This window comes from Zeugodacus cucurbitae, chromosome 5 (assembly GCF_028554725.1).
Source record: "Zeugodacus cucurbitae isolate PBARC_wt_2022May chromosome 5, idZeuCucr1.2, whole genome shotgun sequence".
Taxonomy (NCBI): Eukaryota; Metazoa; Arthropoda; class Insecta; order Diptera; family Tephritidae; genus Zeugodacus; species Zeugodacus cucurbitae.
Window position 1 is genome coordinate 19,106,329 of NC_071670.1, and position 15,267 is coordinate 19,121,595.

General features: G+C 34.0%; 2 protein-coding genes across 3 annotated transcripts in view; one reads left to right on the plus strand and one right to left on the minus strand.

The window, feature by feature from the left end:
- Positions 1-15,267, plus strand: part of Flo-2 (flotillin-2) — a 248,883-nt gene that overhangs the window by 152,893 nt on the left and 80,723 nt on the right. The gene's annotated exons all lie outside the window — the stretch shown is intronic.
- On the minus strand, positions 8,232-13,242 carry Gld_10 (glucose dehydrogenase [FAD, quinone]). The gene is made up of 4 exons (XM_011188952.3): positions 13,023-13,242; positions 10,052-10,185; positions 9,300-9,978; positions 8,232-9,236 (listed from the first exon to the last, which is right to left on the minus strand). The coding sequence occupies exons 1-4, from the start codon at positions 13,174-13,176 to the stop codon at positions 8,341-8,343; spliced, it is 1,863 nt and encodes a 620-aa protein (XP_011187254.2). The 5' UTR covers positions 13,177-13,242; the 3' UTR covers positions 8,232-8,340.

Here is a 15,267-nt window from a genome sequence, read left to right on the forward strand (position 1 = left end):
GTGTCTGCTGTTTGTGTTATTTTGTTTGTCTTCATTATTTACCTTTTGTAATTACAATAATTAAATTAAGCGCGAAGTAGTGATTTAATATTGACCAAGCTGGGAAGGTCGAAGATTTAATCGCATTTTTTATGCTCGGCTAAAGTATTTTCATGCGCTGATTGTGACCGCAAATAGTTTGATTACTTTACCACTACTTTTGAGAGGCAAGCATTGCAAAGCATTTATTTGTTTCTATGGAACTGTATAACTGTGTTACCGCAGTCACACATCTAATTCAATAATTCCGTCATGAATTTAAATATTAAGGGTTAAGGTTTCCGCGATTTGAGCAATTTTGTTGTGGTATAAATTACAATTTGACAATTTCATTAGTAAATTTTTCATAGTAGCCCTTCTTTAATAATAAAACATTATACATTTTTAAAGATGGACTAATTCCGAAATTGCGAAGGATTTGATTTGACCCTTCGAGTTTTTCTTTTTTTGGACGTGCCAATGCTCTCGAAGATAGAGGACACACTTTTTTTGGAACACTTCGCTAAAACATTTTTATCATTACAGATGAAAAAATAACAAATATAAAATCATGGTTTTTAATAATAGAAAGTTAGACCTCCAGACAGAAAGAAACGGATATCTCTAACGCTATAGAATATTTTCACACATTTTTTGCAGGGATTTTTGATGTGGAAATTGTTTTAAACAACAAATAAGAGCAGCTCAAAATAAGTGAAAATAATGTTAAGGAAATAATTAAAAAAATTTAATATTATGTTAACTTAATTTTACGTTAATATTATGTTAACTTATAATATTACGTTAACTTCGGCTGTACCGAAGGTAATATACCCTTCACAGGTGCATTTCTTTTAGTAACTATGTGTTTAAGCAAATCTAAAGACGTAAGAAAAAGTAAGTAAAAAAAAAGAAAACATTTACTAATTCTTTTTAGCCGGGTTATATAGTTAACCGATCTGAACAATTTCTTCGGAGATTATATTATTACCTTAAGCAGTAGTCCATGTCAAATTTCGTGAAGATACCACGTCAAATGCGAAAATTTTCCATACAAGCCATTGATTCCGATCGTCCGGTTTGTATGGCAGCTATATGCTATAGTGAACCGATCTGAACAATTTTTTCGGATTAAATTATTTCTATGAGCAATAACTCACTCCAAATTTCGTGAAGATATGTAGTAAAATACGGAAGTTTTCCATATAAGCCCTTGATTCCGATCGTTCAGTTTGTATAGCAGCTATATGATACAGTGGTCCGATATCGGCAGTTCCGACAAATGAGCAGCTTCTTGAATAGAAAATAACATCTGCAAAATTTCAAAACGATATCTTAAAAACTGAAGGACTAGTTCGTATATATACAGACAGACAGACGGACATGGCTAAATATACTTTATAGGGCCTCCGACGCTTCCTTCTGGGTGTTACAAACTTCGTGACAAACTTAATATACCCTGTTCAGGGTTTAAAAATATAATATTACATTATCAAAATATTGTTTGAAGACTGTAATATTGGAGAAAATGTTCCCATTTCATAAGAGTAATTTTTAGTTACAAGACTCGGAAAAAAATTAAAATGTCTTTAAATCCTTCAATATTTATTAATTTTTATAACCTCAATGTTTCACTATCTACGAATATATAAAATAGTTAAAGACTTCTACTTTTCAAAAATCACATCTAATTTTCGGAAACTTTCTGCGAGTTTCCTATTCACACATGCGATAGTCCCTTCAATATAATTTGACAGCTTGAAATAACTGTCATTCAATCGTAACTGCATTCTCTAAATTTAAGCGTCAAAGGTTGGGAGTTCCCCACTCATGACAAATCACAGGGTATTGAGGATTTATTACAGTTCTTCTAAAGTTGTTTGGAAATAACTTTAACACATCACCCTGTACTTGGGATAATTAAATAAAAGCGAATTAAGAACTTCTAAAAAAAGCATTTTAATAAACATATCACATGCATATATGTATGTTTTTCATTTCATTTCATTGTTATATTGTGCTATGATATGTATCTACATAGTCATATTATATAATAACTGTCTGATCGTAAATCAGTTCACTGTCACTATTTGTTGCGCCACATAAATTAAAAAGTAAAGAAAATCAAGAGAAACGCGGAAATCATCATAAAAAGAAATGAGTTGAAGGTCAAACATGCAAAATGGAATGCCAAAAATGAAAATTACAAAAACCATTACATAATTATAAATAAGCTACCGCTTGTAACATATGTCTAACTGGAAGCAAGTAGCTAACATAAATTCATGGTTCCGAAGTACTACTTACACGGTCATTACTTTACACCGAAATCATGCACAGAAACCACGTTTTCATCTTCCCAATAATAGTAACACATAATTATTTGTTGGAATTGTTTGGAAACTGCATTGAATACGCGAGTGCTCTTACATTTGTTCAACATTTAATTAAACGACATTTACTACATGCTGCTTGGCTCTTAAGTGCTCGTCAACACAACTAAAGCACGCATGCGCACACTTCAGTGTCGAAGTCTATGCGCTACTTTGCCTCAGTCACATTCAATATTTGCGGCCACAGTGGTTGGAAATGGATTACAGATGTGCAAATATCAAACTGAACTACTTGTGAAAATTATAATTTATAATTTTTGAGGAGTTATTTTGGAGGATTATTTAACGTTACAACAATACACAACTGCGACGTTCGTCTTTATAATAATATTTTCTTCAGTAGCTGTCGAAACTTCTTATTTTCTGATTTGAAGTCAACATGTTGGAAATTATTAATCGTTTGACTTTTAACTGTCCTTAAAACAGTATACGCATATGAACCCCCGTCGAGATTCCAAAATTATCTTTAACTTACTAAGAGGTTCAACTGTTCCAAGTCTGTCTTCTAACTGAACCGATCGCGTTATCTAACGTTATGTGACTTCGATTTTCTTCCACGGCCATTTTAATAGTAATCTATCCACTCTTTACTCAACTCCTCTCTATGTTAAATTTATGGCGAACTCTCTTATACTTCTAGCCGTTTTCATTCAATTATTACAATTAACTCCTGCTTTCTGAGTTAGGATTAACATTTTATTATAAAATACACAATTTCTTTGTCACCATGATTCCCTTGAAACGACGCTCACTACATTTGGATCACTGAATCACCTTAATGATGTAATCTAAACAAACGTATCAAATTACAGCCTAAAGTTAATTTCAATGTAAAAGTTTGTAAAAAATTTATTTCCTCATTATATAACAGTTATTTACGAGTCTTACTTTTTGGGTTGTATTTCTCCCAAAGTACACAACTAAACACTTCAAATAACTATACAATTTTAACATTTTCTATTTCTTTCTATTTTCAGGTGAGCTTATAAAACTGTGTCATCGCAGCACGGTAGACTCGGTCATAGATAGATAAGAGTGATTGGATTCGGTAAAGTTAAGTGTTTTTCGTTTACTCATCAGTGAATTTTGCGGATATGAACACACATAAAATGAAAGGAAGTAGATACGTTCCCTATCGCCCGAAGTGACGAAGGCGTCACAAAAAAGTAAATAAAATGTAATGAGTGCTTAACGATAATTTAACGCTTTGCATGAAAGTTGTAATCGTAAAAAATATAGACAAATAAGGCTATGAAATGGACACAACAAATGTTCGTACTCACAATTGCCGAAATTAAGCTGAAGATTACGAACATTTTGCCTGAAAAATAGGGCACTCAAGCAAAAAATAAGCAAACTTATAAATTTATGTTTTGAATTTGTGTAAATAATAAATAAAATTTTAAGTATGAAGATTATGACATCTTATAAGAGAAAAGGCTGTCAAAAGATTAGAAGTTAACTGAAGAAGTTAAACTGACGAATGAATATCAAGAAAAGGTTAACATGGTACTATTTAAGAGCTAATGCTAAAAAATTCTGTAACATTCACCAATGTACATATATAAAGTGAATCTATTACTTTGGGGATCCACCACTTTTTTCTCCCTACTTTTCTAAAGAAAAAAGCACATACAATTCAAATTTAATGGGGAATGTTTATTATCATTTTTGCATTAATTTCTTAAAGGTTACGTCTTTCAAATGTTGTCCGTGGTCACGTCTCAGATGGTCCATCCGTTGAGTCCAATTTTCAATGACTCGTGCGAGCATTTCGACTGATAACTGGCGAATGACACGCGATAATGATGGATGGAGCGAAACCCAAAGCCTGACTTTAGACCTTACAGATCCCCACAGTTAAAAGTCTAACGGTGTGATATCACACGATCTTGATGGCCATTCAACCGGTCCAAAACGTGAAATTATCTGCTTACTAAAGTGTTCTCTCATTAAATACATTGAATCATTGCTTGGGAATTTAGGACGACTTCAGTTCTTGCACAAGCTGTATTTTGTACGCATCAATTTTAGATTTCGACGTAAAATGCCCCAAGTCATTCAATACCCAACCCAAAGCCTAACTTTAGACTTTACAGATCCCCACAGTTAAAAGTCTAATGGTGTGATATCACACGATCTTGATGGCCATTTGACCGGTCCAAAACGTGAAATTATCAGCTTACTAAAGTGTTCTCTCATTAAATACATTGTATCATTGCTTGGGAATTTAGGACGACTTCAGTTCTTGCACAAGCTGTATTTTGTAAGCATCAATTTTAGATTTTGACGTAAAATGCCCCAAGTCATTCAATACGTCAGTCCGAGTTGCTGCGAACGGCACAGAATATAGACTCTCCACGGTTTTTATACTCAGCCACGGCTGCTATATCTTCTTCACTGCGTGATGGATTTGGTATATTTGGTCGATTATTATCCAATAATGAATGCTGGGTCTCAAGATGGGTGATGGTGTTGCGAATACTACGTTCGCGCGAAACACATTCTTTACAGAACGTGAATTTTCGTATTAAAGTTGAACAATTTGTAAACGTTGTTCAGGCGTAAGTCTTTCCATGAGGAAATGCCAAACAATACTGACACGACTCACACGTGATCTGTCAAAAAAGGCTATTGAAAAAAGTACCTCTACTTGGATCATCCGATATAATATAAAAATCTCTTGATTTTGTGTTTTTTATTACAACGATTTAAAACTTCAATGCTTCGTACAAATTATGTGGGTGTAATGATTTTTGACAGTTATTTTATGCTTAACGCCCAATTTCGTTATTTCACCTGTACAGGAATTCGTTGAGGCTCTTTAATCCATTAGATCTGCTAAATACCTGACAAACTTCACATCATATCGTAGAATAAGATAGATCTCTTAATGAGAATAGACTGGACCGTCATTTAATGTACAAAGTAGGTGTAGATTTCATTGGTCTATTGTTTCTTCTATCTCGTTTACGTCACATTTACTTATATTTTAAATTTGATTAGAGTCCAATGGTCGCCCAAATATTACACTTTCATTTTCCTCTAGTTACCGTCTTCTGCAGATTCATTGTGGGTACATGGAAATGAATACTTTAACAGCATCGGACACTGCAAGCATCGTTAACAACTGTAGCATTTCTTTCATTGCACCTTATAGATCTAAGCGATAAGTTCGTGCTACCTAAATGGTGATCAACACATTGTATGATCTTCAACCGAGCCAACCAATCTCATTTGTAAATGCTAATGCGTGCAATCGAATATACATTCGCCAAACAAGGTGTGCGCATGCGCAAATCAACAGCATTTACAAATTGTCTACTCAACAAAATGCCGGCTTCTGCGCCTTTGGAGTCTTCGGTGTCTTTTTATTGCTTGAATTTCCGAATTGATTATCTGCACTTGTTTGTTTTTCCCTTTTTCTGTTGGTTTATTCGTTAATGCCATTTCTCGACTCTTGCCTAATTGTTTGTATATTCGGCCTTTATGGCGGCCGTAAAGTTTGTAGGTACATCAACAATGTCAACAACAACAGAAACCATTAGACAATTATAATTTATGTTTATGTGCATAGTTTGTTCGAATTTGCACTTGAAGCACCCGAAATTTGGTAATAGTGAAAGTCTCCAAATTATTTCGTTATTACGCATGCGGGTATGCGAGTTGGCGGACGCGTGATAATAAAAGACACTCGAATGTTGTTACGCAGATTTATTCGACTTTATGAAAATTGGGTTTACATGGCAATTTAATTGTGTATTCTTCGATCACAGAGAAAAAATCTGTCTTTTTGAATATCTTATTATTTTAGTGATACGAATTGGCGATTCTACATTATTATTTTTGTTTTCTTCCTTTCCATTACGGTGAACACAATGTTGTATGTGACTAATATTATGTTCGGACCGACATTGAAATCATATTTTCATATCAAAAATGGGTTTTCGTTCTAAAACTTGTGTTTTCATCCATGCAAAATCTGTCAAACGAAATCACAGTTTTCGCTGAAACTGAAAACTTACATTCTACTCATTATAATCAATGCCTGCTCTAGTTTAGTCGATATAATTGGAAGACATATTTTGCCATTCCCAAATTGTCAGTTAATATTTGTTTACATTTTCAAAAGAATGGAGAAAAAAGTACAAAAAAAGAAATTCGGCGGTGAGATGCAGGAAGCATCCGAAGGATGTCACATAATTTATTAAATTAACGAAGTTTTCTTTAAAAAATACAGATTTATTTTGTTGGCAATCGTGTTATCAAAAATTATACTTACGTTGCTGGAATTAATGATATTTAATTGAAAAAAAAATCAGTAGAAACCTATACAATCTTTTGTCCAATTCGATTTATTGGGCGTCCCAAGTTCCTTTAATATACCTAATAGGATTAAACGTTGTTTGTTTAACTTTTCTATCTTTTTTGCAAGACCAAAGTGCTGGGTCGTAAGAGTCTCGTTCAATTCTCTTGAAGAATCATCGCTGCGCAAGATATTTATCTAGCTTTTCAAAGCCAATACCTTCATTATTAAAATTTTCTTGTCGTGATTCTATAAAACACGATCATTAATAATAATTATAAGAATATAAAGAATATACATATTTAAGATTCTAAAACACACCATTCTCGTTGCTCAAAATTTAAACGAACAAATAAATTTGTGAACTGTTGAGGAAAACGCATGATGCCGGTCAGAACGACTTTGGTTCCACAAATTGTGTTTTCAAGATGTTTTCAACGTCGGTCCGAACGTAGTATAAATGTGAATTATTTAAATTAAAATGAGCTTTAAATTTATCGTTTTAAAACGTTTTTCATATCATATTGCCATTCTTTTTTGTACAACTTATTTTTAAATAATACTCCATCGTTTTATACATTTTTAAAGTACACTGACTAATTACCAACCTCTACTATATAGTTTGACTGCCTCTGGACCGTTTGACTATCACTGTGGGCATATCTCAGACACGAACAAGTTTTATAAAACACAGTGGCTTTCAAAGTCAGTTATGTGTTATATTCAGGAGTAACGACTACAGGCGGAGGTTATATTGTGTTATATTTGTTTTCGAAAATTACAATATAATAAAGCTCGATGAAAGGGATTTAAAAAAGTAAGTGCTTCATAAAAAAGTTCAATGGAGCGGCTAAGTCGCTTGTAATAAATTAGATATATATATATATATATATATTCGAGCGTATAATGATTTTGCTAAAACTAACATATTATTAACCAGATGTTTATAGAAGTTATAACATAGTAACTCTTTAACGTGTTGGGTTAGTATAGAGCCCTCAAAATGTTTTACTTTTGAAATTTTTTCAGGGAGTAAGGAAAAATAGTTTCATATTTTGTTCTCCGCTACCTTGAAGTTACATTTTGATCTGTGTCAGACTTGCCTCGACTTAGGGTATATGGTAGAGAGAGCATTTTACTTATGATGTTCTGTGTACTCACTATAGGTTTATGGTCAAGTAGGTTGTATGATAAAGTATAAGTACCTTCTTCCGTTTCGCTATTTTATTTATGTATTATTATATTAGCGTTTTTTAATCGTCAAAACGTGATATCGGCCCATACCACCCACTTCCTCATCTTATCATTAAAAAAACGTAAACTTCCTTCATAAAACTGAAAACTATGTCGATAAGTAAACATGTCACTAGCGGTACAAATAAAAATAAAATCATTTTTCCTGAAAATGGATTCCTTAGAATCTTGTTTGTAAAGTTATTTCATAATCGTGGTTACTGCTCAGACGTGACTTTAATTTGCGGACACTCCCTTGAAATGTTTAGAACATTAGAACATAGAAAAAATAGTTAGTTTATTTAACACAAAATATTACACATACAAACAAACATAAACAAAATCACCTTAACACATAAAGTTGAGATTAATCTACAACATCAAGGCTCCTTACAACTCTGTGTGTTTTTCTGTCCAGTCTTCTTTGATCATGTCGGCACCCTTCTCGCCAATCATAATAATCGCCGCATTCGTGTTAGCAGCCACGATGTCTGGCATAATGCTGCCGTCAACCACGCGCAAACCCTTAGCACCGTGCACACGGAGACGCCAGTCCACCACCGCTGTGGCATCACCCTCAGGACCCATTTTGGCTGTGCCCACTGGATGATAGACGGTTGTGGTCATATGATTAATATAGCAACGCCAATAATCATCCGACTGGTAGGGCAAGTGGTTGCAGGCCTCCAAATCGATCTTATGTAACGCAGTTTCACGCTTCTTGAACGCATTGGTCTCTGGCAATTTCGAGTAGAGGTTCAATGCGCGTATATATGTATCGACGTCGCGCTCATCGGACATGTAGTTTGGATAGATCTTCGGTTTATCCAAGTAGTTGGCACTGCGCAGCTCAAGATGACCGACTGAGTAAGGCTTCAAGTGCAACAAATAAGTAATGTAGGTATTGGTGAATTCATTAGCGGCGAGTATGGACTTAGCCACGCGCTCGGTGAAACCGGTCGCAGCTACATAACCTTTCAGTTCAGGACTTTGCATCAAACTGAAGAAGTTTGTGGTTTGAATATCGGGGTTGGGACCGTGCAATGAAGTGGTATTAATGAAACCGGTGAGCGCTGTGGCCTCATGATGCAGCAGCTTGCTGTAGCGACCCATCAGTAAATTGTACATGGCATCGACGAGTTCCTCATCGGTGGGCTTGCGTGCAACAGACTTGTCAATTTGGAAAACCACCGGCAAACTGGCATGATCTTTAAGATTTTGACCAACTGGTAGATCTAAAACTACCGGTATGCCCAATTGCTTCAAATGCTCTTTGGGACCAACACCTGTAAACAAATAAACAGGTTTTTATTTACGAAGTGTTGCCTATTCTATATTTTAACATTTACCTGAAAGCATCAGTAGTTGTGGTGTACCAATCGAGCCGGTAGACAGTACGACTTCCTTCTTAGCCTTTACCACATACTCTGTCGTCCCGTTCAGGACAAAACTAACACCCGTTGCACGCAAATGCTCGTCAAAGTTCACGCGTTTAACGTGGGCATAACGCACGACATGTAAATTCTTACGTTCCTTGGGTAAATGTGAATGTGCCGTCGTTATGCGACGTCCGCCATCTTGTGTGCCCAAAATATCAATCTGACCCACCCATGAACCCTCCGTAAAAGCCGGTGAGCTGCCATAACCCATTTCAGCCATACCCTCACGTATCGTACCACGGAATTCATTATCCGACACATAACGATTCAAACCCATGGGACCACCTTTACCGAAATCACCCTCTTTAAAGTCATCGCTAGTTGAACGCAAGTCTTCAGATTTTCGGAAATATTTCAACACATCATCATAGCCCCAAGTGGGATTGCCACGATTGCGCCAGTCGTCGAAATCGGCACGTGTACCACGCGCATAGATCATCGCATTCATACCGTTAGTGCCGCCCAGCATTTTACCACGCGGCCAATGACATTTGCCACCTTCCATCGCCATACAGGACTTGCCATTCGGTTCCGCGTGATACTGCCAATCCCAATTCGTAAACTGTGTGGTAATGTGCCAGCCAACAAACTGTAATTAAATATAAGTTAGACTCTTGCTAAGGGTTGAGCTCATCTTAAGTGTTTAGTATATATAATATTACCTCAGTTTCGATGGGTGGATCGCCGCCCGCTTCGAGCAATAGCACCTTCCAATTAGGGTTTTCACTAAGTCTGCCTGCAACAACCGAGCCTGCTGAGCCTGAGCCCACCACGATGAAGTCATAATCATCAAAACCTGCGTGAAAGAAAAAGAAGAAAATTTACAATTATCTGTTGAAAGTCCACAGGCATTTTTATAGGTTTATGACTCGAATGACTTTCAATTTCCTAGCAGAGGTTATCTCATTTATTTTTTGTTTTTAATAATAAATTAGTTTGCATTTTATTTGTGCAACTTTTTTCGGTCTTTATCTGACTTCATTGGGATGTTAGTTAGTATACAAAATGAGATTAGTAGTTAGTTGATTGTTAGTTAGTTGTCAACATATTTACACATAACTATTATTTGGCAATAAAACTAAAGTCAATAAAAATGAAATTGTTAAGTACTTCTTTCCGGAGGTTTGAATTATAATTTATAGATCACAAAGTGATCCGTAGGTTAATAATGTAACTGAAAAGCTGAGTGTGTCTCCTCAAACCGCCATAACCTAGAATCTAAAGAATTCTTATTGCAAAAATTGTTCGCAAAGTTTCTTATTAATTTTGGAAAATTTTTGCTAAGTAATGTACTTTTATCTGCAACTCTTATAATCATATCTTCTAACCTTAGATAGCACCTCCAATCGAATACTTGAGAACACAAAGTAAAATTTGAAAACTAATACACCGTAACTATAAATTAGTATTCATGTAAGGGGTTCTTAAAGAGAGTACAGATTATATGAATGGTTACATTTAATAAACAAATTTTAAACCGGTTCCAAACTATTGAATATTTCTACGAGAATATGGACAATATACATGCCGATGTTAGTTCACAACCAGGTTCTAAACTTAATATGCAATTCTTCGTTGATATTTTGTTCGAATGATGGAAACTGCTACAAATATAACATTGAACTATTATTTCGAATAATGATAAGTTTCGGAAAGAAAGGCTTTTAGTCTTTTGGAAATAATAATTCTATTGGTTTTTTGATGATTCCACCTAAACACCTTTCAGCCTTAATCAATTATCTCAATTAGTTCAATATGCACACTCGCTCATTTCCCGGTGCGTGGAATTAGTAATCTATCAACTAACATATGTTAAGTATATTCATATATCAGCTGATTTATTTTCAACAGTACTGGGCAAAAGTCTACGCACAGTGAGATTCTTTACGATATTATAGCATTGCATTATGACATTTAATACATTTAGAAGCTCAGAAGAGGTTGCTTTTTCAGAAACTTTTGAATAAAATAGAAAAAAAGTTCAATTATAATTACACTTTGTTGTAGTTACATAGTTATGTATTTATTTGTGATGACACGCCAAATATAATTCAAAAACGAATAGATCACTTTAGCTGATCTTTCGTCTTTGCCACGAAAAGTCTAATCTATGGTATTATCAGATGTATTCACTTAAAAATATATCTAGAAAAATCTTCAAATACACAGAAAATAGTCGAAGCGAAATGTAAATAACAAATGTCAAATCGATTGATCTTAATCATTCAGGTTTAAAGTATGAAGGATTTGCTAGTATGTTTATTAAAATTTAAAAAATATATGTATATTTGTTATTCTACTACATTTGAATAGACACAGCGAAAGAGAATAGTAATTCTGTTTTATACTGTCAATGTGTAAAGCTTCCCCACTTCCGTAATCAGACTTTTGCTACACACTATATACGATTTATAGTTGAGCTTAGTTTGTTTACATTGATTGCCAGCTGTCATTGAGATACACAGTTGCACATAATATATATAAGTATGTACATATGTTTGCGTTTAATGTAAATAAATTAATATGCAAATAAATCTATAGCATTTACTCATGTAAAAACATTTTTCTTGCGAAGTATCAGGAAAACAAGCACTAATGACGCTTTGTTGCAATATATTAGCGAAATACCTGTCATAAAATAAATATACATATAATTAAAATTAGGGACTTCCTAGAAAAAGTATTTATTTTTATTGGCTATAATATTTGCAGTGGTGGTCAATATTTATTATTCCACTCTTATTGAAGCGGATGGTTTTTTTATGGGTGGATGGATGATGGGTACATACTGTACTATACTTGGGTAAATATGATACACTAAAAATATTATATGCGAGGAACAGCAATTCTTATAGCAAAATATTCACAATGAAAACTCGTACTGTACTTTACAACTGTAAAAATCATGTTTATAACTTACTATTTGTATTTCAATTAGTTTTTATTGCTTTTAACCTTGTCTAAAAACTGTATCCCGACCAATGACACGGATACTGTATCGAATGCTGAGAGAAATGTTATGTGTTGCGTGTTCGGTGTTAGAAGCATAAGTGTTTCATAATACTTTGAGGATGTTTATCTTTGTCATTCTTCATTAAAATGATTAATATATTGATTTCTTTTTAGCTGATTATACTACAATCTTTTTAATTTTAAAACTGATAACTAATTTCGGTCGTGCTGTACACAGTTCCTGCCTTACTTCAATTAATAATTAGGATATAACATTTTTTAATTAGTTATAAGAGATCTTATTCTCTTCAGTTTAAAATTCAATTAATTGTTGTTCCAATGTTAATGTCGAACCATTGTTTTCCGCAACTCTTCCTAAAGTTTCGACCAAATTTTTTTCTTAAAATTTTTATCTTATACAATATTTGTGCAATTATTTTTATAACCAAATTAATTGGAGTTAAGCGTTAGTTTATTTTCTAAATATGAATACCCTTCGTATATAATAACTGGTTCTACTTAATAATAAACGGCTTTTTATGCATCTCACAGGTTCTTCGTAGAAAATTCTACTTCGAGCTTAAACTTCTTTCATCACAAACACTTTACACGTAACCGCTGAACTCACTTTTTTTAATTCTACGCCGACTTGCATATTAATGTCTAAATATAGCTACTCACCATCTCGCTCAATCCGCGCGCCATAATCCTCTGGCCAACGATTGTGATCACTTAATCCACAAAATTTCGCTATCAATGTCTGTAGCAGCAAAGTCATAAGGGTGTTCGCAGGTCCTGCCGACCGCGCAGCACATTCTGTGCTCAGGAACTCCATTACTATACCGTGTGAACACTTGCTCGGCTGATTCGCGACTAACTTTTAGAATGTGTTGAACTTAAGTCGCAGTGTATTTTATTATTTTTGCACTAGCGGTTAGGCGTTTAAGATGCCGCGAAAGTACTACAACACAACGTCGAAATAGTTAAATGAAAAATTTGCATTTTTTATAAATATGTATGTAGTCCACACCCCCCTATCGCTAATCAACGCGAGCGCATGTATATTTCAAACTTTGTTTTGATTTTTTATTCTCTAAAATGAGAATTATTAAATGATTAAGTGCTTATACCACACCGGTAGCTGTAGAATTTAGAGTGTTTGATAATATGCGCTCAAGCAGGCATGGACACACCTACCTACATATATATACCTAAGTATATAAATATCTATATATAGCAATAAGTTTTTATATCACGCTTCCACACTTGACATCGCAGGTAAACATTTTAGAGCACACACTTGATAGGACGAGTGCCGATAAGTGGCGCTCATAGAGAGCTTTTGTTTTCATTTTTCGCATAAGTATGTATGTGTTCATGTGCCGGTAGCAGTATCCTGTAGGAAATATTATACGTTATGGAATATATTCATTGGAATTAATTTCTACAGCGAAAAGAAAAAAATTATATTATATTTATTAAATTAGTAAAAATTACTTCGTATAGAAGAAAGAAAGTAGAATTTAAAAAAATAATACTTACGATGTTAGTCCTGTGACGTGTGTGTGTACTTGACTCTACCTTGAATTAATTGAATCTGTTTTAGTCCATTGTAAACAAAACAGCCCCAGACCATCTTGCTTACTCGGAGGCGTTCTGTTGTTTTAATGCATTCTCCGCTGAATCGTTCGCCTGACTTTCTCGATAGATGGCGTATACCATCTGATCCAAAGCTATTAAATTTGTATTTGTTCCAATTTCCATGCTCTTTCGCCAATATATACAGCAGTTTCCTCATTCGTTGGCACGAAAACGTTCTCTTAACTATCGCTTCTATCGCATCATTAAGGTCCTTTTTTATATCTGACGAGGATTTAAAACGATCTAGTAGACAAGACTTTCGCATGAGCCTGTCTTAAGCGAATGATGTCTTTCGTACTCTTCACGGCGAAAGAACCCGTCTCCCGAATTTATTTATGTAACCCACTACAGTAGTCTTGTTGAATACCTTGAAGCCGGAAATTTGCCAGGAACTTTGATTTTTTTTTTTTGTTATAAGAATAATATTTCCCCTTTAGTAACATAAGTAGTTTGTCGACGTTTTACCATAGTTTTTACATAACTGCACTTTCACAAACTTTTTACAAACACAATTGATATTTTACTGCTGCAAATCAACTCTTTATAGCACTATGCTTTTGGTACTAAATGGCTTCTGACGTCTTATTGGCAAGTCGTTTTAATATATTTAGTTAATCTTTATTAATTTATTTTATAATTTCCTTATCGTTCAAAGTAAAATGAGATTTTCATAACCAAACAACCAACGTCAAGCTTATGGCCCATTCGGATCATAAATATTTGTTAATTTTATTTTATCTGAATTAAAAAAAAAATCCAAATTTAAAAATGTATTTTCAGTTGAAGAATTTCCTATATGTCATGCATGACATGGCACATTTACGAGAACATATGTACGCCTATACGTGTGAATGTAAATTAGCACACAATATTAATTCATATTAAGCGATCATAAGCGATATCATCTCAATAAGATCGATATAATTATAAACATACAGCGATAGAGAGAGCGAATGTGAGGAAAAATAATAGCATTTACCGGTTTTTATGAGATATTGTAATCTAATATTCATATACATTTATATACAGTTGATCTTCTCTAACTCGAATCACTATAATCCACAAAAAAACTTCGAGTTATAGAATTTTCCACAAAAAATGCAATTTTTTTTTAACTTTAAAATATAGATTTATACACAGTTTTATTTATTTACTACGCATACAATTTTATGTACATACGTTAAAACATGTATTTTGTTGGTTGCACTCTGCTATTGTATGGCTCTTGACGTCTGTAACCCATTTCTGTGTTACATGATTTATGAAATCCATAAGTGTAATATCA